This window comes from Onychostoma macrolepis, chromosome 09 (assembly GCF_012432095.1).
Source record: "Onychostoma macrolepis isolate SWU-2019 chromosome 09, ASM1243209v1, whole genome shotgun sequence".
Lineage (NCBI taxonomy): Eukaryota > Metazoa > Chordata > Actinopteri > Cypriniformes > Cyprinidae > Onychostoma > Onychostoma macrolepis.
Window position 1 is genome coordinate 32,659,289 of NC_081163.1, and position 21,925 is coordinate 32,681,213.

At 38.3% G+C, this 21,925-nt stretch overlaps 1 protein-coding gene across 3 annotated transcripts; it reads left to right on the forward strand.

The window, feature by feature from the left end:
• Positions 1-2,048: 2,048 nt before the first annotated feature.
• Positions 2,049-12,098, forward strand: LOC131546414 (inosine-uridine preferring nucleoside hydrolase-like). 3 transcript variants are annotated; one of them, XM_058785954.1, is made up of 8 exons: positions 2,049-2,379; positions 2,532-2,682; positions 6,704-6,805; positions 7,089-7,273; positions 8,902-9,081; positions 9,168-9,279; positions 11,283-11,419; positions 11,565-12,098. In XM_058785954.1, the coding sequence occupies exons 4-8, from the start codon at positions 7,097-7,099 to the stop codon at positions 11,910-11,912; spliced, it is 954 nt and encodes a 317-aa protein (XP_058641937.1). In that variant the 5' UTR covers positions 2,049-2,379; positions 2,532-2,682; positions 6,704-6,805; positions 7,089-7,096; the 3' UTR covers positions 11,913-12,098. The 3 variants fall into 3 exon arrangements, with proteins under 3 accessions (XP_058641937.1, XP_058641939.1, XP_058641938.1); XM_058785956.1 differs by lacking the exons at positions 2,049-2,379; positions 2,532-2,682 and adding an exon at positions 6,526-6,543; XM_058785955.1 differs by lacking the exons at positions 2,049-2,379; positions 2,532-2,682 and adding an exon at positions 6,545-6,562.
• The last annotated feature ends 9,827 nt before the right edge of the window (positions 12,099-21,925 follow it).

A 21,925-nucleotide genomic window follows, 5' to 3' on the forward strand; every position in this document is an offset into this window, starting at 1 on the left:
CAATTTAATAAACTAACGTGGTGAGATATCTGCACTCAAAAAAATCTTTTAGTTATTTGATTTAAATAATCATATTTTCAAAATGCATGCTTAGAATCTGATCATTGTGAAATCAAGTAAGTAACTATAATACATGCATATACCTGTGGAAGAAGTAAGATTCATTTAGGCTAGTTAGAATGCATGAGATTGAAACAAACTGGATTCATCATAAACCTGGTTATTGTGTATTTAAAATGCAGTGATTTTATTAGTACTGACAAATATGTATCATAAATATCTTCATTAGTTTGTCAAATCCTAAATGTAGGCCTTCTTTTTCCTTAAGACTGTAGGAAAATATTGTTTAGGCCAGGGGTCTTCAACTAAAACTGCATGAGGTCCAGTAAACCGAGGTACGGACAATAATATATAAAAACAATTAAAGGTTTTTGACAGACCAGGGTACCTGCAGGATACTTAAGCGTAAATTCAAGACTTTTAAAGACCTGCACAAAAAAAAAAAAACGATAAATAAATAATAATAAAATAAAATGACTGTAAAAAGCATGATTTACAGTTCAGATGCAGGTTTTCACAAAAACATCGTTTTATAAAATGACAAACTTCACATTTCAGTCTGTTAAAAGTCAAAAGTATCAATTATTATATTAATTTAAACAATTGTTATCAATCAAGTATTATAATAATTAGGTTAAATAACATATTTAATTGTTTAAATCTTATAATATCTTCTTGTCGATCCACTAGTTCACATATTGCGTGTTTGCTGCTTAAAAACATGGGTTGATTTTCACATTTGGTCTTTGACAGCAGACGTACAGGCTGATTGAAACTGGAAAATCTTTCTCTTCCAGCAGGTCAGTGTCCGGAACCTACAGTGATATGAAAGATATTCCCAATTGCCAAAGTGCCATATGAATTTTTCCCCTTCCCCTGTGTTTAATGTTAGACGTGATATCAATCATTCTTATTTGAAATGCGCGAAAATGCTGCGTCCCAATTCGCCTACTTATACTATACCCTAAAAGTATGTACTCTTTTTGTGAAGAAAAAGTACATACTTTTGAGTATATAGCAGAATAGTAGGCAAGCTTTGGGACATACTACTTCGTCATAGCTGCGGACGCTCTGTTGCTTAGTTACGTGCATCCTGCAACTGTTTAAACTGCACTGTTAATCATCTTGTCACAGTTAACATCATCCACATTTCGTTTAATTTGATTTCCTTCCCTACTGGAGAGAACTAAAGAAGCACATCGCGGGTCTTTCATGCCGATAACTCTGCTCATGTGTTTGCATAATGATGCATTTCAAAGTTAATGACCAAACGTATCATTATAAAAGTGCTGCACAGTGTTGCTGCAGATGAAATATAACGTGGATAACATTAAATAAATATTTTTTAGACATTGATTATTTATCACTCAAATCCCTTTCTCTACCTGTCCGTCGGTCGCGCATATCTGCCATGTTTGTAGTTTTTTAACACTTTTTATGCGTGTTTGTAGTTCTGATGAATCCTCGTCCACCGCGCAATGTGTTGTGGGCAATATTAGCCGTTAGAGTGTGCATCCATAGAGGCGAATTCCAAACAGAAGTGAGCATCCCTATGCCCCACTCCCTTCGAAGGGCAGAGCTCTTGAAGTGTGTTCTTTAAAGGGAGTAGGGCATTACTGTCTCGTATAAGCGTTACCTTGACAACGCTGCGCGTGCGTGCAGCATTCAGCGCTCCAACAATTGTTGCAAATAAATATTTCTTCTTATTGCTATTATTTCATTCAAATATTGTCTAACTGTGTCTTATTTACTATTAAACTTTTTCAAACTAAACTTGCTTAAACTTGCTAACAATAGTCATAAATCATATTTTTATCATTGACGAAAATATTTTGTATTACATAAAAATAAAGAAAAATTTAATTAGCTTATTCTACTTACGTTTGTATGTAAAGTCAAAATAAACCCCAACTTTGCTTTAAAATGCATCGCAAGATCCCCTTAGTGAAGATCACATGATCACAAACGGAAATCACTTCGGTGAAGTGACCATCGCATGCTCCCTTCACTAACGGACTTCTGGAAGGGCCCTTCGTGAAGGGAATCAGTTGCTCACTTTCGTTTGGAACGTCCCTACAAATGGCGTCCCCTTCCCGAAGTGCCCTTGATGGGCGCAAAAAAGCCGTTTGGAATTCGCCCATAATATACATAGACGCCTCATGACATGCTGGAACGTAATCCAGCGTCGCCGCCATATTGGTTGGGTCTCCTCACTCTACACTAGCACCGGAGAGCGAGCAATTTATTACCGTATTTTGTGCAGTTTACTGTTGCAATAACCCGCGCAGATACCAGATCGCGTGGGATTACCTTTCACAAGTAAGATTGAACAATAATTTTGGTTATTTTACCATTTATAATATTATGTCATCCATCGTAACTAAAGTTACTGACGTGTAACATTATTACAGCAGGAACTGGTACTCTCTCTCATTATCTCTTGCTGTTTTTTTCTGTTCTTCAACTTTCAGAGGATGTGTTCTTACTCGGGGAGCACATTGCAGAAACCCAATTCGGAATTGAGAACCATCATTTCGTGCTTGTGTCATTTGTGGTCAGTGGCGCCTGCAGGTTTACGGCTGGACGCACTGTGCGTGCCACGAGCGCTCAGACTGACCTGAGGTTTGCCCCGCAAACATTTCAGCAGTAGATTGCAGCCGTATTTCTGTCGACGGAACCAGCAATGCCATTAATAATGAACGTATCAGTCTTTTCCATTTCTGCTTATAAACAGGTCAGGTTAGACTACCACAATTTATTTGTAGCCTATTTTACAAATGGGAATACAACGAAAGTCATGACAATGTTTTACATTCAAGCTACCCGTAAAATTTATAGTGAAAAGTTCTTTAAAATCATCTGGAATGCAATAAAGTCATTTTTACAGCTGTTTTTAAAGCATTTTGCTGCATGGATTAAAAAATAGGCTAATAAATAATTCACATATCATGCAGACAAAATTACGTTGCAGAAAATCCTTTAAATGTGAAGGAATTAAGAGCAGAGCAACGTAAAAATCAGGCTTTTAGGCTTTTCCTTATTTTTATATTTTAGACGGTGGTGAAAAATGACTTGCCATCTCCTCATTGGACGTGCCTTTAGAGAGAAATGCATCTTTACGGATTACATAATGAAAGAGTTTTTGTTTTCGATTTCAATTATTTCGTTTTAAAGTAGTAATCCTCTGTTTTCCTATTTATTTTAATAAAAGCACAAGGTTTTGTTGATATTGTGAATGCACACAAATAAAAGTAGACCCTTTACAGTTCCGAATGATGTATTACTTTACCTTTATGACCGGGTTCCCGCGGGTCCTTAAAAAGTCTTAAAAGGTCTTAAATTTACTTTATCAAATTTAAGGTCATAAAAAGTTTTAAATTGTCTTAATTATGATTTCAAGAGGTCTTAAATTTGGGTACAGACCAGAATCGCGATACAGTTTAATGTGACGATTAAACTTCAAAAGGCTATCCACCTTTTTCTTGATGTAAAAATAGACGCGGTAAATTCTATGGGTCTAGCTTCCGGTCTCATCTGCATCCAGCTATTTTAACTGTACAAACCGTTCATTTTGCTGCTTGATATTGAAAATTAGTGTGGCTTATCATATTATTTTATTGTATTATCTGAATCATGATTACACTGGTTTGTAGTGCAAAACATTTTACCGTTTACTGCATGTTGTTATTCTCCTCATTATTTACCTATAGCGGCTAATGAACCGGAAGTCTCACCCATAGGCTTACTTCCGCGTTGAAGAAAAAGGTGGATAAATAAAATATGAGCGCTGCACGTTTCAAAGTCCGGTGCTGCGCTGCTTTGTGTTCTGCTGTTACCGTGGAAACCGTTCGAAAGCGCCTCCTGCTGGCAGAGCATGAATCTGCATGTTCAATAGGGCTGTTGTTGTGAGTAGGAGGCTGTAATTTCAGAACTGGATTTCTAGGACCCTATAGTTTTTTATTTTATTTATTTATTTTTTGTATGTATGTATTGTGTCAGGTCTTCCTGCCAGTTCTATCAAACCTTTACAATTAATCCAGAACGTGGCAGCAAGATTAATTTTTAATGAGCCAAAAAGAATGTAAGTGAGAATGAAGAACGTCACGCCTCTCTCTATTCTAATTCTATTCTTTAAAAAAAAAAAACTAACACTAGCTTTTCTAATCTTTTTGTATTCTGTTTTCTTTTTATTATAAAATTAACAAAAGCAAAAAAGGCTTCTAAGACTAGCTTGCTCTATTCTTTTTCTATTCTATGCTTTCTTTTTATTTATTATATAATTAAAAAAAAAACTCTTGCTATATGTACTGCGTTAGGCTAAATGAGACTTGTTATAGCACTTGCATATCATTTCTCTCTTGATTGCTTCCATTGTCCTCATTTATAAGTCGCTTTGGATAAAAGCATCTGCTAAATGACTAAATATTAGTGGCTCATACTATTTTATAGTATTATGTAGTTATTTAATTGTATACACTTAATTATTGTCCTAACCAACTCCTAACTCTAAACATACCTGTTGGTAACCCTCTTGAAATATTTAACCTAATTTATTTCAATATTCAATATATTCTGGTTTAAAATTTAGTTTTCTTGGAAAGAAGACTTGTGTCTGTGTGAGACTTCAGTTAATTAGCTTCACATCTGATGTGCTTTTGTTTGCATCTGTTTGTTTGATGTTTGAATCAGGTCTCCTCTGTTGTAATAGATGGTGCTGTCCCAAAAATAGGGTCCTATGCAGTCCTAGAACTGCAGCCTCCGTTATTGCAGGAACATTGGGTTGTTTTTGTTCAGACCAATGCAAAAATCGACCCATGTTTTTACCCTGCAAACACGCAGAGCTGTAAATGTGAACTGGCGGATCAATAAGGAGATAATTCATTATACAAATCTAAACACTAAAATGTGTTTGTATGTTATTTAATTAATATGTGACCCTGGACCACAAAACCAGTCTTAAGTGTCTTAAGATTTATTCATCATCTGAAAGCTGAATAAATAAGCTTTCTGTTGATGTATGGTTTGTTAGGATCGGACAATATTTGGCCGAGGTACAACTATTTGAAAATCTGGAATCTGAGGGTGCAAAAAAATCTAAACATTGAGAAAATCGCCTTTAAAGTTGTCCAAATGAAGTTCTTAGCAATGCATATTACTAATCAAAAATTTACTTTTGATATATTTACGGTAGGAAATTTACAAAACATCTTCATGGAACATGATCTTTACTTAATGTCCTAATGATTTTTGGCTTAAAAGAAAAATCAATAATTTTGACCCATACAATGTATTGTTGGCTATTGCTACAAATATACCCCAGCGACTTAAGACTGGTTTTGTGGTCCAGGGTCGCATATAATAATTTATTGATAATTGTTTAAATTAATATAATTAATACTTTTGACTCGTCCATTTTCTTTAAAAAAATGGTTTAAAGGCTGAAATGTGAAGTGTATAATTTTATACACTTTATACCATAGACATTGCCCTACCCTGCTCATATGGTATTAATTTTATTTGTGCAGGTCTTAAAAAAGGTCTTAAAAAGTCTTAAATTTGCAGCAACCCTTTATGAGCAAACATTATGGCGTATTTTAAGTTGTTTCCACTATTATTTTAAGTTCTTTTCAGGTGTGTGTGTGTGTGAGTGAGTGAGTGAGTGAGTGTGTGTGTGAGAGAGAGAGAGAGAGAGAGAGAGAGAGAGAAATAAATTCAAATGAACAATCAAACTTGTTTCTTTATTAAAATATAAAATTCGTTCATTTATACATTTATCAATATGCCATAGTCTACCATGTCTTTGTTAAAGAGCATAATACAAAGTCTTTTAACATGAAAGCACGTATTTTTCAATGTGTGACAGCGTCCTGTATCATAACTAAATCTCTGCCGTTTGTAAACCAAACCGTGTGAAAATCCGGTAAAAATTCGGGGAGTTATGATTATTGTAGTTGGGGATACACATTCCTCAGTAGAAATAAATGCAGGAGGGGCGCATTGCAGACCCATCCAAGATGGCAGCCGCGCTGTACGTCAGCTCCAATAGGCAGCGTCAGTCTATGAGGCGTCTACGTGTGCATCACTCTGCACTTCGAATTCTAACCGGAAGTAGTAGACCATCCGGGAATCTTTGGCATACTTTTTTAAACATACTATGATTTGGGACATACTAATTCTATTTTCGAATACTATTTAGGGACGCAGCATCAACTCAACCAGATCGAGCCGCTGTCACGTGTTTGAGGGCTTCACACGAAGCTTGTAATCTGCGCATGCTCCTTGAACTTGCGAACAAACCACGCCCACGTGATGTCGTCAGACCCGAGTGTTTCTTTTTTATGATTTATTTAGTGACAAATCACGCAACATGCTAAGTGACAATAACAGCAAGAAATAAAGAAAAAAAAAAAAAAAAATTGCAAACATAATTAAAAAAAAAAAAAAACTGCTAGACCCGGGTGTTTCTTAGAAGACAACTGAAGGGTAGATTAACCAAGATACGGTAAACATTTTTTTGTTGTTGTTGTTCGTGGGTGGGTTTAACAACATACAGTATTTCTTAAAACATCGGGAGCCCTAACATGCAAAACATGGTTTTAGTGTAAATCATAACCCAAAGTTCCCTCCCTCCTACAAATAACAGACTCCTCCTTCAGAGACACAGAGCTCTCGAGTCAGCATCACCAGCTTTCAGGAAACTCTGAACACGAACATCTACAGCCAGCGATACTTCACTAACTTACAGGTGAGAGAAATCCTGCAGAGAGACCTCATTCATGCATGCACTAACGTTAGTTAATAATATACTTATTACATTTGGCTGGCATATTTACCCGCGGTATCCAAAAGTACAGTTAGGCTATAATAGGGACAAACACAAGTGAAACCGAAAGTGTCTCGTTCAAGGCCTCAAAATCTATGTAACTTTCATCAGCCCAGATATTTGACTAGGCTTATGAAGTGTTTGCTTCTACGCACTGCACCAAGTGTTGCTAACTGTATATAATTGTTGTCATGTCATTGTCTAGAGGCCAGCATGAAGAAATTGCTTGTGGACGTGGACTGTGGTGTGGATGATGCTCAGGCTATCATGATGGCTTTGGCAGCGCCTGGTGTGCAGATCCTGGGCATCACCTGCGTTCAGGGCAACACTTCAATAGACAATGTCTGCAAGAACGTCCTGCGTGTCCTGAAAGTGTGTAAGCATCAGGAGGTGAGAAGCTCCCATATGCCATATCACAATGAGATTGATATTTCTTTTGTATTGTGCAGTCATACAATATTCATATTTATTTAGAAATTACAAGAATTATTGTAAATAATTGATTGCATGGTTTTTTTTTATGTTTGACTTTGACCCTTTGGTTAGAGGAGAGGTAGTATTTCCAGCAAGTATCGTGCAATGTTTGCATAACTTTGAAACCTGGAAAAATCGGTGTATGAAATATGAAATGAAATATGAAATAAGACAGGGCTACAAATGAGAAATTTCAGCTGGAACCAAACATATTAGGGACGTTTAAATGCAGTGTTGCCAGCTTGGCAACTTTGTTGCTAAATTTAGCAACTTTTCAGACTACCCTAGCAACTTTTTCTTCCATAATCACCTAGCAACAAATTTAGCTATTTTTACAATTTATTTGGCAACTTTTGATAAGTGACTCAAACGATAAAAAGGCACACATTTTCCATCTAAATTACACAAAAAGAGGAAACCAAAGATGCCTAGCAGTACACACACATCAAGTTAGCTGCTATTTGCAATTGTTCAATTTAATAATAATAATAATTGAATAACTGTTCATTTATGATGCAACTTGTTAGCTTGTACCTGCGATCAGTCAGTACACTGTAAGGTACTAATAATTTTCCAGGACATTATTATCCATCATCCGTTGTAATCCTGCATCCCAAAAACACAAAATATACAATGCTTAATTTAAAATGCAGGTCAGAAACCTGTGAAAAATCAATACGGAAGATTTCTTCATATTAACGTAGTAGATTGTTCCCTATTTGTACAGACTTTTCTTAGACTGTAGAATACTGACTAACTACTAATACACTGCTTAAAACTATAACTGTTCAGAATGTATTGTTTTACTAACTTACTAGCTAAAACAAAAAAAACTTAAATCGTTCAGAAATGTGTACGTTTTCAATAATTCATTGTTGTATTTAAAAAGACAGTTATTTGTATTTTAATCTTATATTATGCATTTATATTATTTTACGAACAAATTTAAATTAACATATATAAAATATTTTTGGTGAGATTTGATGACAATTTTGCGTCGTGATTATGTAATGACGTCATTGCGCATTGACATCACAACATCATTTAGCAACTTTTAGCAACAAATTGACCTTCCTTTAGCAACTTCCCCTGAAAATTATTTGGCAACACTGTTTAAATGTGTCATTTGAACAGTAGCGATTGTATTTATTTATTATTGTTGCAATCATGAGTTTACAAGTACTTGCAGAATCTGCAAAATGTTAATTTTAAGAAAATAAGATCCTGGTAGAAATAATGCAGAGTACTATTATGTAGTGCATGTTTATTATGTTATCTCTGAATGAGAAAAACACTCGAGACTTGTGTTTGTGATGTAACAATGTTACAGAATCAGAAACCTTACATTGCGATTTGAATGATCTGGTTTTCTGTATGTTCACGATTACATATCCTCTTATAATTCTAGCTGTTTGCAGAGAGACTTTGAGCTAAATAACTCCAAGAATAATGTTACTTGCTGCACAGTAATGCATTGTTGTCCAGCACATGACAGCCATTACAGCATAATTAGCATAATTGATTGTGTCTCTGAATTGCTTTAGATTCCTGTATTCCGTGGAGCGACTAAAGCGCTCTTGGAGCAGACCGTCAGCGCTGGAGAATTTCATGGTAAAGATGGACTCGGAGACGCCCCGGACCCCGACGCTCCTGATTTGGATCTGGTCCAGAAAGAGGGCGCCGTGTCAGCCATGATCCGAATAGTTAATGCGAATCCTGGAGAGGTCTATATGATTATATGCTATGAAATATAAGTGGAATGATCTTGCATTTCCTGAATTTTATCATGTGCTGTTCCTGTTTCTCTAAGGTGTCTTTAGTGGCCACGGCTCCGCTGACAAATGTGGCTTTGGCAGTGAAACTTGACCCCTCATTTCCCCAGAAACTCAAAGGCCTTTACATTATGGGTGGCAATACAGACTGTGAGTCACTAATACTTACTTCACATATACTATGTTGTCAGAATAGGACTGGACAATAAATACAATATTAGAGCTGGTAGGTTTGATTCATTCCAGTGAATTAGTCTAAAGTGACCATTTAGATTAATGTTCTAAATAAAGTAAATCGTTAAAGGTGCAGTGTGTAATATTTAGGAGGATCTATTGACAGAAATGCAATATAATATACATAACTATGCTTGCAGAGGTGTATAAAGACCTTACATAATGAACCGTTATGTTTTTCTTAACTTAGAATGAGCAATTTATATCTACATACTCCGCGGGTCCCCTTAAATGGAAGTCGCCACCATGTTTGTACAGTAGCCCTTAAAGGGATAGTTCACCCAAAAATGAAAATTCTGTCATCATTTACCTGTATGAATTTCTTTGTTCTGCTGAACGCAAAGGAAGATATTTTGAAGAAAGTTTGTAACCAGGCTGTTTTGGGGCACCGTTGACTTCCATAGTAGGAAAAAAATACTATGGAAGTCAATGGTGCCCCAGAACTGCTCTGTTTCCCACATTCTTCAAAATATCTTCCTTTGTGTTCAGCAGAACAAAGAAATTCATGCAGGTTTGGAACTACTTGAGGGTGTGTAAATGATGACAGAATTTTCATTTTTGGGTGAACTATCCCTTTAAAGGACAAACAGAGCGCGTTTCGTCACTGTTGTTCTTGCGAATAAGACACTGACACAATGATGAAGTAGTAACAATAATATTCGCAATAACATGTCGATTTATTGAATAACTAAATAAGTATAACTCCTTAATTTACCTTTGTAATAAATGAATAAACCTCATTACCGGCTACTCTTTGCTGTCTCAGGCTACGACCTCCTAGCCCTGTGTCGGCCTCCGTAGCTTCTCTAAAGGGAGGGTGAGCGGGGGACTGAGCCGCTGATTGCAATTCGCAACCTCAACCGCTAGATGCCGCTAAAATCTACACACTGCACCTTTAAGCCAGTGTTTAGTAAAAACAGACTTTCACCCAGCAGCAATGTCTGTTTAGCTGCAATGATGGCTCCTCTCAGTGAAAATTAATCTAAATGGTCACTTTAAAACTGAGTCACATAAACTAAATAAAGCCTTTAGGCCACATCAAAGCACAAATACAAACATAGATATACTCCATTGGTCAGACATTTGGAATAATTACGATTTTTATATATATATATATGAAAGAAGTCTCTTATGCTAAACAAGGCTGAATTTACTTAATCAAAAACATGGTAAATCAGTAATATTGAGAAATGTTATTTCAATTTAAATTGACAGTTTTTTTGTAATATATTTTAAAATGTTATTGCTGTGATGACAAAACAAAATTTTCTGCATTGCTACTCCAGTCTTCAGTGTCGCATGATCCTTCAAAAATCATTCTAATATGCTGAAAAAACCTTATCTTATTGTTAATGTTGAAAAAGCAACAAGAAACTGTTGCTTAATATTTTTGTGGAAACCCTGATAGATTTTTGTAACATTCTAAAAGGTATTTAATACTAAGTTTGATCAATTTAATGCACCCTTGCTGAATGAAAGTATTTACTTTTATTTTTATTTTTTTTAACTCATTCTTACCTCAGACGTTTTATGTTTTTTAAATGGTTTTTGCAAAAATATTAAACAGCACAACTATTTTTATATAGTTGATAATAATTACATTAATTACAATGACATTTACACAAAAATATTAAAATATTTTTAATTTTAATATTTCAAAATATATTACTGTTTTTATTGTACCTTTGAGCAAATAAATGCAGCCTTGATCAGCATAAGAGACTTTGTTCAAAAACATTAAAAAATCGTAATTATTCCAATTAAGTTTTTTTCTGTATTTAATGCAATGCAATGCAATATTGCCAGCCCTAAACCAGAATCATTTGTACACTAAGTGCAAATCAGTCTGAACTGTATTGCTTTTTTATATTTTTAATGGAATTAAACCAGGTTAGAGAATAACATCTGTTCTTCTTTAGCTTGTGGGAACATCACTGTGTGTGGAGAGTTCAACTTTGCAGCTGATCCTGAAGCAGCATATATTGTTCTGAATGAATTCATTTGCCCAGTTTACATTGCAACCTGGGAGTTCACCTGTCGCAGTAAATTAACCTGGGTGAGATTTGCATTTCTTAAACATTATAATAATGCATATAGATTATTATGTATAATGTAAATATAACTGTTGGTGGTTTATACATTCCTGAATATGCAGCCATATAGATGTTATATTATACAATATCTGCACACGTCTGTTTCAGGAGTTCTGTGACGGTTGGCTGGCTCAGGACACAGATAAAGCTCGGTTTATGAAACAGATCTTTAAGCACAGCATGGAGTCCAGCCACAGCGAGAGGGTTGAGAAGGAGCTGGTGGATGGGCAGGGATTCATCTCCTGTGATTCTTATGCCATGGCAGCAGCCATAGACGACACGTATATCACTGAAACTGAACACAAAGCCGTCACTGTAGAGCTGGCGGGGAACTGCTGCCGGGGAATGATGGTTGTTGATCACCTCGATATCCTGAAGAAGTCTCACAAAGTCCGTATCTTGAAGAAGGTGGACTTGGAGAAGTTTAAAGTGCTCATGATGAATGCTTTGAAATAAATGATCATTGGCAGCCATAGCATGCCATATTTTTATAAACATCTTTGTGGAAAAATTGTTTGCTACCGGCTACTTCATTAGATTCACTTTTTTAACAAATCCTCAAACCATTCATATAGAAATAACAGTGACCTGTTGAATGAGATATAAATTACAGTTTGATAAATAAACTACCAATGTTCTTAATATTGATCTCTTGAATCAATTGATTTTATGAGCGAACATTCAGAATTGGAAATTTTATGTGTTGATGCAGTTCTTCATGTTCCCAAATAAGCATCATGAGTCAATGATAACTATTTTTCACAGGACAAGTTGCTTAAAAAAACACTCCGGTTACTGACGTAACCTCGTTGCGTGAAACACTAAGGGGAAAACTTCTGTTTTACTCTGTACTGAAGCCTGATTTGTTCACGTTTGTGTAGCTGCACAAACCAAAGGCGCTTTAGCCAGCCAGAAAGGGCGGAGCCAACCCCTAGCCTATATAAGTCGGCTCAGAGCGCCATTCATCAGATCATTCGACTGAAGCGACAGTCATCGATTCACGTGCAGCTTACAGCGTGGCAAGTGAAGCAACGCTCGTTCCCTTATCTCAGGGAACCGAGGTTATGTCAGTAACCAGAGCATTCCCGGGTCTCTCCCGTTGTGTGAAACGCTAAGGGGAATGCATCCAATCACAACGCAGATACAGGACATCCTGTAGCCCAGTCTCGGAGCACTAATAAGGACCCCTAAGAACATGAGCACATTGTGCCCCAAACTAGTAGCTGAGAAGCACTAATATAACCAGCTTCACCCAAGGGGGAAAAGTGGTACATTAAACTGAGAGAACTCGCACCTGTAAAGTAGGGACATACAAGTAGAGCAAATGTGGACAGCGACGACCAGCTGGCGGCCGCACAAATCTCACCTATAAAAATGCCCAGGAGGAGGCCATCCCCCTTGTGGAATGGGCCCTCACACCTATAGGGCATTGCAAGCCTTCTGAGGCGAACGCCGGATTGCCCTCCAACAAGGCACCCCAACCAGAGTTGGACACGTCCGTTGTGACTACCTCGTTCCTGTTTGAAACAGGCGAGAGGTCGTCCAGGGGGCCACAGCCTTGATACAGCAGTGGTCTACCCTGATAGGAAGCCGCCCCAGGCGCCAGAAATGGGGTGGAACGCGGGCTTTGAGCCAAAACTGAAGGGGCAGTGTAACCAAGGTTACTAAAACCCATATTAAACCTGTAAAAGAAAGAAAATAATTATTATAGTGCAAATATAATATAATATATTTTATTATATTATTTTAATGTTTTAGAAATCAGATATTGCTGAAAAAATGTAGTAAATGACACAATCTATAAAGGAAATTAATTTGAACAATTAGGTATAGCTCCGCCCTTAGTGGGTTGCGTCATCTCTAGAGCTAAATAGAGGTGAACAGTCTCTTGCCACGGAGTGAAGTGAAATGACCGCTGGAGCAGTGATGCGTGTCAGTTGCAGTTCTAAAGTTAAAGGTGCTGTATGTAGAATTGACACTTAGCGGGTGAACTAGGTATTGCAAATTCAAAATATTGGAGAGGGTTTTTTTCACCCGGCCCCTCCTCCTCAGACTTGGACACGCAGGTTGCCAAATTGACGACACCAACCGGAACGAGTGCACATGGCGATGAATGACATGAAATACGCTGTGTTCCTCGCCAACTGGCAACCCGGGGTGCCGAAATACAATTGACCTATCGGTAAGCCCCTCCCCTCAAACGCAGACTAGCCGATGACAGTCAAGTATCAGTTGCATGGGGAGCCAGTAGCCCCTCACTGCAGAACAAAAGATCAAGGGGGCGGGGTTGGATCCACATCCAGGGGTGGAGATTGGTAGGTTTAGGGGTGGAGATGGGGATGGGTGGGTTTAGGGATCAGGGGGTGGAGACAGGTAGGTTTAGATAAATGTAAGGTGGGAGGAGTTGGATTTAGATCCAACCACACCCCCTGGATCTTGTGTTCTGCAGTGAGGACCATCTCGTTACCAGTAGCCCCTCACTGCAGAACAAAAGATCCAGGGGGTGTGGTTGGATCCACATCCAGGGGGTGGAGATTGGTAGGTTTAGGGGTGGAGATGGGTAGGTTTAGGGGTGGGGATGGGTGGGTTTATGGATCAGTGGGTGGAGACGGGTAGGTTTAGGTCTATGTAAGGTGGGAGGAGTTGGATCTAGATCCAACTCCACCCCCTGGATCTTGTGTTCTGCAGTGAGGACCATCTCAATTCATCTGATGGAAACTGCATAAAACAGATTTTCCTTGATTCATCGGAGATTATTCCTAATCATTATCATTTTATTCTTGGTAAGTGAGCTCATAAGCTACCATGTTAAATTATGGTTTTGCATTTTTCAGTCTTTCGCGGAGTGAAGTGTTCTTAAATGATACCATGATGTATCATTTTTGTGAAATGTTAAGAAATGTGAGTAAAGTGATAAATTGACTGTTGATTTGCTGTTTAAAAGTGTTTATGTATGTTTTCTAAATTTATGAATGTAATTTGGCTCACGTGGAGTTTTTGCTAACCATGAGTGGGCAAATGGGCGGGTCAGCTGCAAATTGGTGGGATTTGTTAATATTGTCTACACCAAACCCAACTCTAAACCTACCCTCTCCCAACCTACTTGCAGCGTAAGTCCCTGCCATTTGAAGGTCTCCGGGCTGCAGCAATACAGCGATACTCTGCCTCGCGTCGTGCCTAACAACGTGCCTTAGCTGTTATAAATTCACTGTAAACCACGGCTTCTTGGGGCTTATTGCTTTAGTAATTAATTGTGATTTTTCTGCCTTGTCTTTGCAAGGTTGAGTTTTTTTTTTCCCCTCCACCCTTTTCTCTATTTTGTTTCTTCCCTGTCCTTCTATATCTCTCTTTGATATTGAATGAGGAGTTTCTTGGAGTTCTGAGTTAGAACTGTTTCTGCCATCAACGAGGAGTGCTCAACATTGGTGGAAACTGGCGGGCCAACCTGGGTTTTCCTGAGCTTGGACAACATTTCATGTTTCATCGAAGTGGTAGAACCACACGTATCCATTTTTTTCCCCCTTCCCTATATTATCACCACTGTGGACAAGAACTGGGTTTTTTTGAACTGACAAGAACTGAGTTAGTTTATCTGCGTTCTTTAACTGAACACTGAAACAGGAGTACGAAGGACACTGAACTGAGCTAAAAACTCCTGTTTATTTACCTGAGTCATTTCCATCAAAGACAAAGACAAAGGAACTCTGATTTGGGTGTCATCGGACATTTTACCTGAAACAGCTGTTTATTTTTGTTCTGTTTTTCCTCCACATATTTTATTGAAATTGTTCTGAAAAAAGGGAATACAAAGGTTATTGAGTCATATAACTGTAAATTGGGTTTTGAGTCTTTTACAGTGTTGTCATCCACGATCGTGGTGACCGACCGTAATATGAGACTTCTCCGCTTGCATTGTGATCTGTAAACCCTCGCTCGAGTTACCCACCGTATTTATTTTTAAATATTTTATAAATCCCTCCATGGAATATATATATTTTATTTATTTATTTATTTTTTTATCAACTTTTTGTTTTTTTTACACACATCATAACATCCATTCAAAAAAAAAAAACAGACATATAATCAATACTTTAAAGAGTCCAGTCAAAAGGGAGAGAGAGAGGGAAGGAAAAAGAAAAAACAAAACAAGTCATTCCTTTATATAATCAAGTATGTTAAAGAAAAAACACTGCCAAGCATCAATAGTAGAAGGCTTGGCCCCATTAATTCGCGCTGTTGTACATTCACAAGTCACTATTTTCAGGAGGCTACGGATCCAATATGTTTTTCCACACATGTGCGGTGTAAACCAATTCTGTATTATTGTCTTCTTCGCAGCCGTAAAACCAGCAAACAACATTCTCTTTTGTATTAAGCTTATACAGAGACCAGAATCATCATTAAGAAGACATAAACCTGGGTTAGCAAAGCAATCCATTTGTAGTAAGGAGGATAAAGCCAGGTTTACATGTGTCCATAGATTAATGAGGCTAAACTAAGGGCTGCAGAGAGGAAATGGCACAAATCAAAAAACTCTACCGACCTTAGTGTGTATCAGTCACTCCTCTCTTCCTTCTCTGCAAATGTCTCCACTGCTAAAACGACATACTACCACAACAAAATTATCAACTGTTCTGACTCCCGCACACTTTTCAAAACTTTCTCGTCTCTTCTCTGTCCTCCACCCCCTCCTCCTTCATCAACTCTTACAGCTGATGACTTTGCAATTTTCTTCACAAATAAAACTAGAACCATCAGTGATTCTCTCGCCACAAACTAATGATAACTTCATAACGACAAATACACTCTCTCACCACCTCCTCTCCTCTCTCAGAGACGGAAGTTTCCAAACTCATCCTTTCCAAACATCCTACTACTTGTCCACTAGATCACCTCTTTCAGGCCATTTCTTCTTCAGTCATACCTGCGCTTACTCACATTACCAACACCTCTCTTCACACTGGTACATTTCCCACAGCATTTAAGCAAGCTCGGGTAAGCCCACTGCTTAAAAAACCCTCTCTAAATCCAGCACTTTTAGAAAACTACAGACCGGTACCGGATATTGCTACAAAGGCCTGGTCCTGCAGATTTGCCTTATACAACATTAGGAAGATAAGGTCCTTCCTGTCAGAGCTCTTGTTCTCTCCAGACTGGACTATTGTAATGCTCTCTTGGCGTGCCTTCCCGCGTGTACTATCAAGCCTCTGCAACTGATCCAGAATGCAGCAGCCAGAATGGTCTTTAATGAGCCGAAAAAAGCTCACATTACCCCTCTCTTCATCAGGTTACACTGGCTACCAATAGCCGCTCGCATCAAATTCAAGGTACTGATGTTTGCCTATAAGACAACAACTGGCGCTGCACCAACCTCACAGTCTCACAGACCTTTTCCTGGACTGTGCCCAGCTGGTGGAATGACCTCCCAGTCTCAATTCGAACAGCTGAGTCCTTAGCCATTTTCAAAAAACATCTAAAAGACACATCTTTTTCGCCAGCACCTGACCAACTAATACTAACACTTACCTATTCTATTCTATTCTATTTATAAAAAAAAAAACCTAGCTTCGTGTACTGTGCTAGACTAACTGAGACTTGTCATGGCACTTGTATACTGTTGCTCTCTCAATGGTCTGATTGCTTCTATTGTTCTCCTCGCGATTTGTACGTCGCTTTGGATAAAAGCGTCTGCTAAATGATTAAATGTAAATGTAATGACGATAGGACATTCCCAAAACATAGGAAGAAAAGTACCTGATGATGCAGTATTACATATAATGGCAGTTAAAATTTGGTTGTAGTTTCATTTTGAATCTTTTGTAAGGAGTTATGTATGCTCTATGAATGACTTTGAAGTGAATAAGACGATGAGCCAAGTTTTTAGATGTTAAGCTGAGGTTAGACCACACTTTCTTCCAGTCGACAGATAAATTAAGGTCAGATAATTCCCGATTCCAAATAGATTGAATAGAAAGAGGTTTTGTAATGCAATCAATAATTATATATTAAGGAAACAGATGGCCGACCAGAAGATGGTGCAATCCAATCCCGCATAGAATGAGAGGAAATGGGAGATGCCCAAGGAACTCCATACGCTTTGAGAGCAGAACGTAATTGAAGAAAGACAAAATATGCAGATGCTGGTAAACAAAGTTTGGTTCTTAATATCTGAAATGAACAGAGGCCCTGGTTATCATATATATCACCGCATGTGTTTACGTCTAAAGAAGACCAAGAGGGTTGGACAAATGGACGATTTCTGCATACAAAATTAAAATTGTGCCATAAAGGTGTACTATTACAAAATTTGAAGGGTCCTCCTCCTTATCAGACGTTCAACCATTTTCCAGACTTTAATAGAATTAGCCACAACCGGACCAAATTTATAATTATCACCTTTTTTTCCTGTGCCAGTAAATAACATATCTTGGAGTCTATTTGGTTTAACCTTGTCAGCTTCAATCACTCTCCATAAAACTTTAGATTGAAGATCAACCCAATTATGAAGAGCCTTAAGCTGGAACGACCAATGATACAATTCAAAATTTGGTACAGCCAGCTGCGTGATTAGGATGTTGTAATGTGGTAAGTTTGGGGCATTTATCATTCCAGATAAAATTACAAATTATGGAGTTGATCTCCTTAAAGTAACCTGGAGGGCGAGAGAGTGGTAGCATAGAGAAAAGAAAGTTAAACCAAGGTAACAAATTCATCTTAACTGTGGAGATTCTTCCTTGAAGAGAGACTTTAAGATTCTTCCATCTTTGAATGTCATTTTTGACCTTAACTAGAATACTATTAAAATTGTCTCTGGCAATCTTATGGATGTTTTTATATATGGTAATGCCCAAATAGATGAAAGATTCCTTAATAGGGATGAATGAGGGAATAGAAGAATTAGCTTTAACATTGTTAATTGGCATTAACGCAGATTTGCTCCAATTTATTTTGTATCCTGATAAGCTACTAAAATGATCAAATTCCTTAATTATACTAGAGACTGAAACATCAAAGTGGTCTAAATATAGAATAATATCATCAGCGTACAATGAAATACTATGATTATGATCATGAATCTTAATCGATACTTCAGATTTCCTGATGGCTTGTGCTAAGGGTTCAAGAGATAAGCAAAACAATAAGGGGGAAAGCGGACATCCCCGCTGTAAAGGGAACGGGGGGAAATAATATTATCAGTCAAGACTGATGCTGCAGGTGAGTTGTATAATGTCTTAATCATAGAAATGAAATGTTTACCAAAGCCGAAACATTGCAGAACTGCCCACATATAATTCCACTCTAGCCTGTCAAAGGATTTTTCTGCATCAAGTGAAAAAACCGCACAAGGGCTCGGATGAGAGTCTGCAAAGTCAAGAATATGAAAGAGTCGACGCCTCCACGGAATATTTAATTCCCATTTGGTGACCTTCTGTGTCCAAAATTGTGCAAAAACATCATGGGACCAGGTTTTCACACTGTAGCTGTCATTGTAAGACAGTTGCTGCGTCCCAATTCGCCTACTTATAAAATGCCCTAAAAGTATGTACTCTTTTTGTGAAGAAAAAGTACATACTTTTGAGTATGTATCAGAATAGTAGGCAAGCTTTTGGACATACTACTTAGTCATAGCTGCTACTTTAACAGACGCTCTGTTGCTTAGTTACGTGCATCCTGTAACTGTTTAAACTGCACTGTTAATCATCTTGTCACAGTTAACATCATCCACATTTCGTTTGATTTCCTACCGTATTGGAGAGAAATAAAGAAGCACATCGCGGGTCTTTCATGCCGATAACTCTGCTCATGTGTTTGCATAATGATGCATTTCAAAGTTAATGACCAAACGTATCATTATAAAAGTGCTGCACAGTGTTGCTGCAGATGAAATATAACGTGGATAACATTAAATAAATATTTTTTCATCAGGTTAGACATTGATTATTTATCACTCAAATCCCTTTCTCTACCTGTCCGTCGATCGGTCGCACATATCCGCCATGTTTGTAGTTCCAATCGAATCCTCGTCCACCGCGCAATGTGTTGTGGGCAATATTAGCCGTTATGCCTGGCTCACTCTACAGGATTTTTTTTCCCGATTTCCCCTTCCCGAGAATCGGAGGGAAAATCTTGTCGAGCACCTCGATCGGTCCCGATGTTCGGCGCAGATTATCTGGTAATGTGAGGCGTTCACCGATAGAACTTTGCACCTCCCGATCCTCTAGCAGACAAATCGGGGCCGCCCCGATCATATCAAACATGTTTGATATTTAGGATTTAAATCGGGATGATGACGGCTATATGATTACGTCAGCACTTTAACAGCCAATGCGCCACCGCAAAACAGCTGCTGTATGGCTCCGTTGAATAGTGGAGACGGAGGAAACTGCTTCTTGAAGTTTTGTAGTAACACCAGGGCGTGGGGGGACGCGGGGGACGCGGGGGACGCGGGGGACGCGGGGGACGCGGGGGACGCGGGGGACGCGGGGGACGCGGGGGACGCGGGGGACGCGGGGGACGCGGGGGACGCGGGGGACGCGGGGGACGCGGGGGACGCGGGGGACGCGGGGGACGCGGGGGACGCGGGGGACGCGGGGGACGCGGGGGACGCGGGGGACGCGGGGCGGACTTACCCAATAGGTGAGGTAAGTGGCCGCTTAGGGCCCCGGGATATCCCCTCCACCCTGTCTGATATTCGTGAAACATATTTGGCAAATGTACCAGTATGTATTTGTGTTATGGAGTGTGTCAAATGTTCACGTACCACTCAAAAGGCAAGTTTTTGTCAGGTGCGGAGTAGGGTTGTGACGGTGAGGAAATTTTCCCACTGGTTAATCGACCTGTGACAACACTGGTAATACTGGTATCACTGTGGTGGGGGGTGAGTTTGAGTTTTCCCTCTTTTCCACGATTTCCTTCGGTTTTAAATACACTGTAAAAAATTGCTGTAGTTTCTACAGCAAAATTTTACAGAATTTTACTGTTTAAACATTTTACAAGATGTAGCTGTAATTCGCAATGCATTATGGGTCAAATAAGGTTTTACAGTTGTTAACTGTATATTTCCATGTCAACTGTAATTAATTTACAAGAAGCAGGTGTTATCACTGTAGCTCCTGCTTTTTACACTACTTTACTGTAGTGTGGCATTATGGGATTGCTTGCGCATAGTTCAAATCTGAAATCCAGCCGACTGGAGCAGTGCCAGAACGATTGAAGATTAGAGGCTTTATTCATAATTCCTGGTAAATTCACTTAATTTTACTTAAGAAATATATCCTTTTATATTTATTTAAGTTAATGTATAAGTGGTATCATGTCACAATAGCCTGCTATCACACCTTTAGACAAGCGGCCTTGGTATGTGCAGCCATGGTAAGCTGGAAATTGCTATCATAGCATAGTTAGGCTAATGCTGCATTTTTCTCATTGTGGCAGTTTAATTTTCTTATTGAGAGCATTTAAAGTAGTGTTTACCCAACTTTTAACGTAATGCCCAGCGCGAACGATTGTCATAGTAACGTTAACTTCTATCTGTCGAAATAACTGACCAACAGCAAAATATGTGAAATTTCATTTGTTTATGTGTTCAACTGTCCCATACTGACGTGACATCTTACTATAATTAGAAACAACATGTAAATGAGAAATTGTGTCTATTGCCACTGTAGTTGTACTCTACATTAAAGCTTGTCCGGGGCAATTTTTGTTAAATACATCTTTACATGCCCGATTGGACAAGTTAGCCTGATTAAAACTTGAGTGAAAAAAAAATAACTAAAGACACCATTATTTATTAAACCTGTGGGGGAATAAATCAGTTCCGTTCGTGTTCTGCTAATGAGATTTAAATGCATATGCATACTTATTTCTATTATGCAGTACCTTTTGTATTTAAGTGCAGACATCAGAAATACGCTCTAGTAAAACTCACGAGTTAAACGCGTAACAATAATCAATGTTGTGAGCAGTGATGGGAATAATGGCGTTATAAATAAACGGCGTTACTAACGGCGTTATTTTTTTCAGTAACGAGTAATCAAACGAATTACTGTTTCCCCCGTTACAACGCCGTTACCGATACTGACAATAAAATGTGGTGTTACTATTATATTATTAGAATTTAATTTTTCAGTTCATTTGAATGGATGCGCAGTGTAGCTGTATTTGACGTACCATCAGTGTTGGGCACGTTACTTTAAAAAAGTAATTAGTTATAGTTACTAGTTACTTCTCACAAATAGTAACTGAGTTAGTGTGAAGCGCACGACTCGCCGTCGCTTTCTCTCACATACACGCACGCAAAGAAAGATACAGAGCACGAGAGTCTTTCATAACATGCAGGATTGTAAGTTACATTATTGCTTCTATTTATTCATTTTAAGTAGGAGCACTAGTGCTCCTGAAAAGAAATGTAAGCATAGAGTCCTCAAGAATGTAATATTAAAACTAACTGCAAACGTTTATCCAAC

Coding starts and splice junctions, on each gene's coding strand:
- LOC131546414 (XM_058785954.1), top strand. CDS start 7,097: ATGAAGAAATTGCTTGTGGACGTGGACTGTGGTGTGGATGATGCTCAG. Junction 7,274..8,901: donor AAGTGTGTAAGCATCAGGAG/GTGAGAAGCTCC, acceptor GAATTGCTTTAG/ATTCCTGTATTCCGTGGAGC. Junction 11,420..11,564: donor GTCGCAGTAAATTAACCTGG/GTGAGATTTGCA, acceptor CGTCTGTTTCAG/GAGTTCTGTGACGGTTGGCT.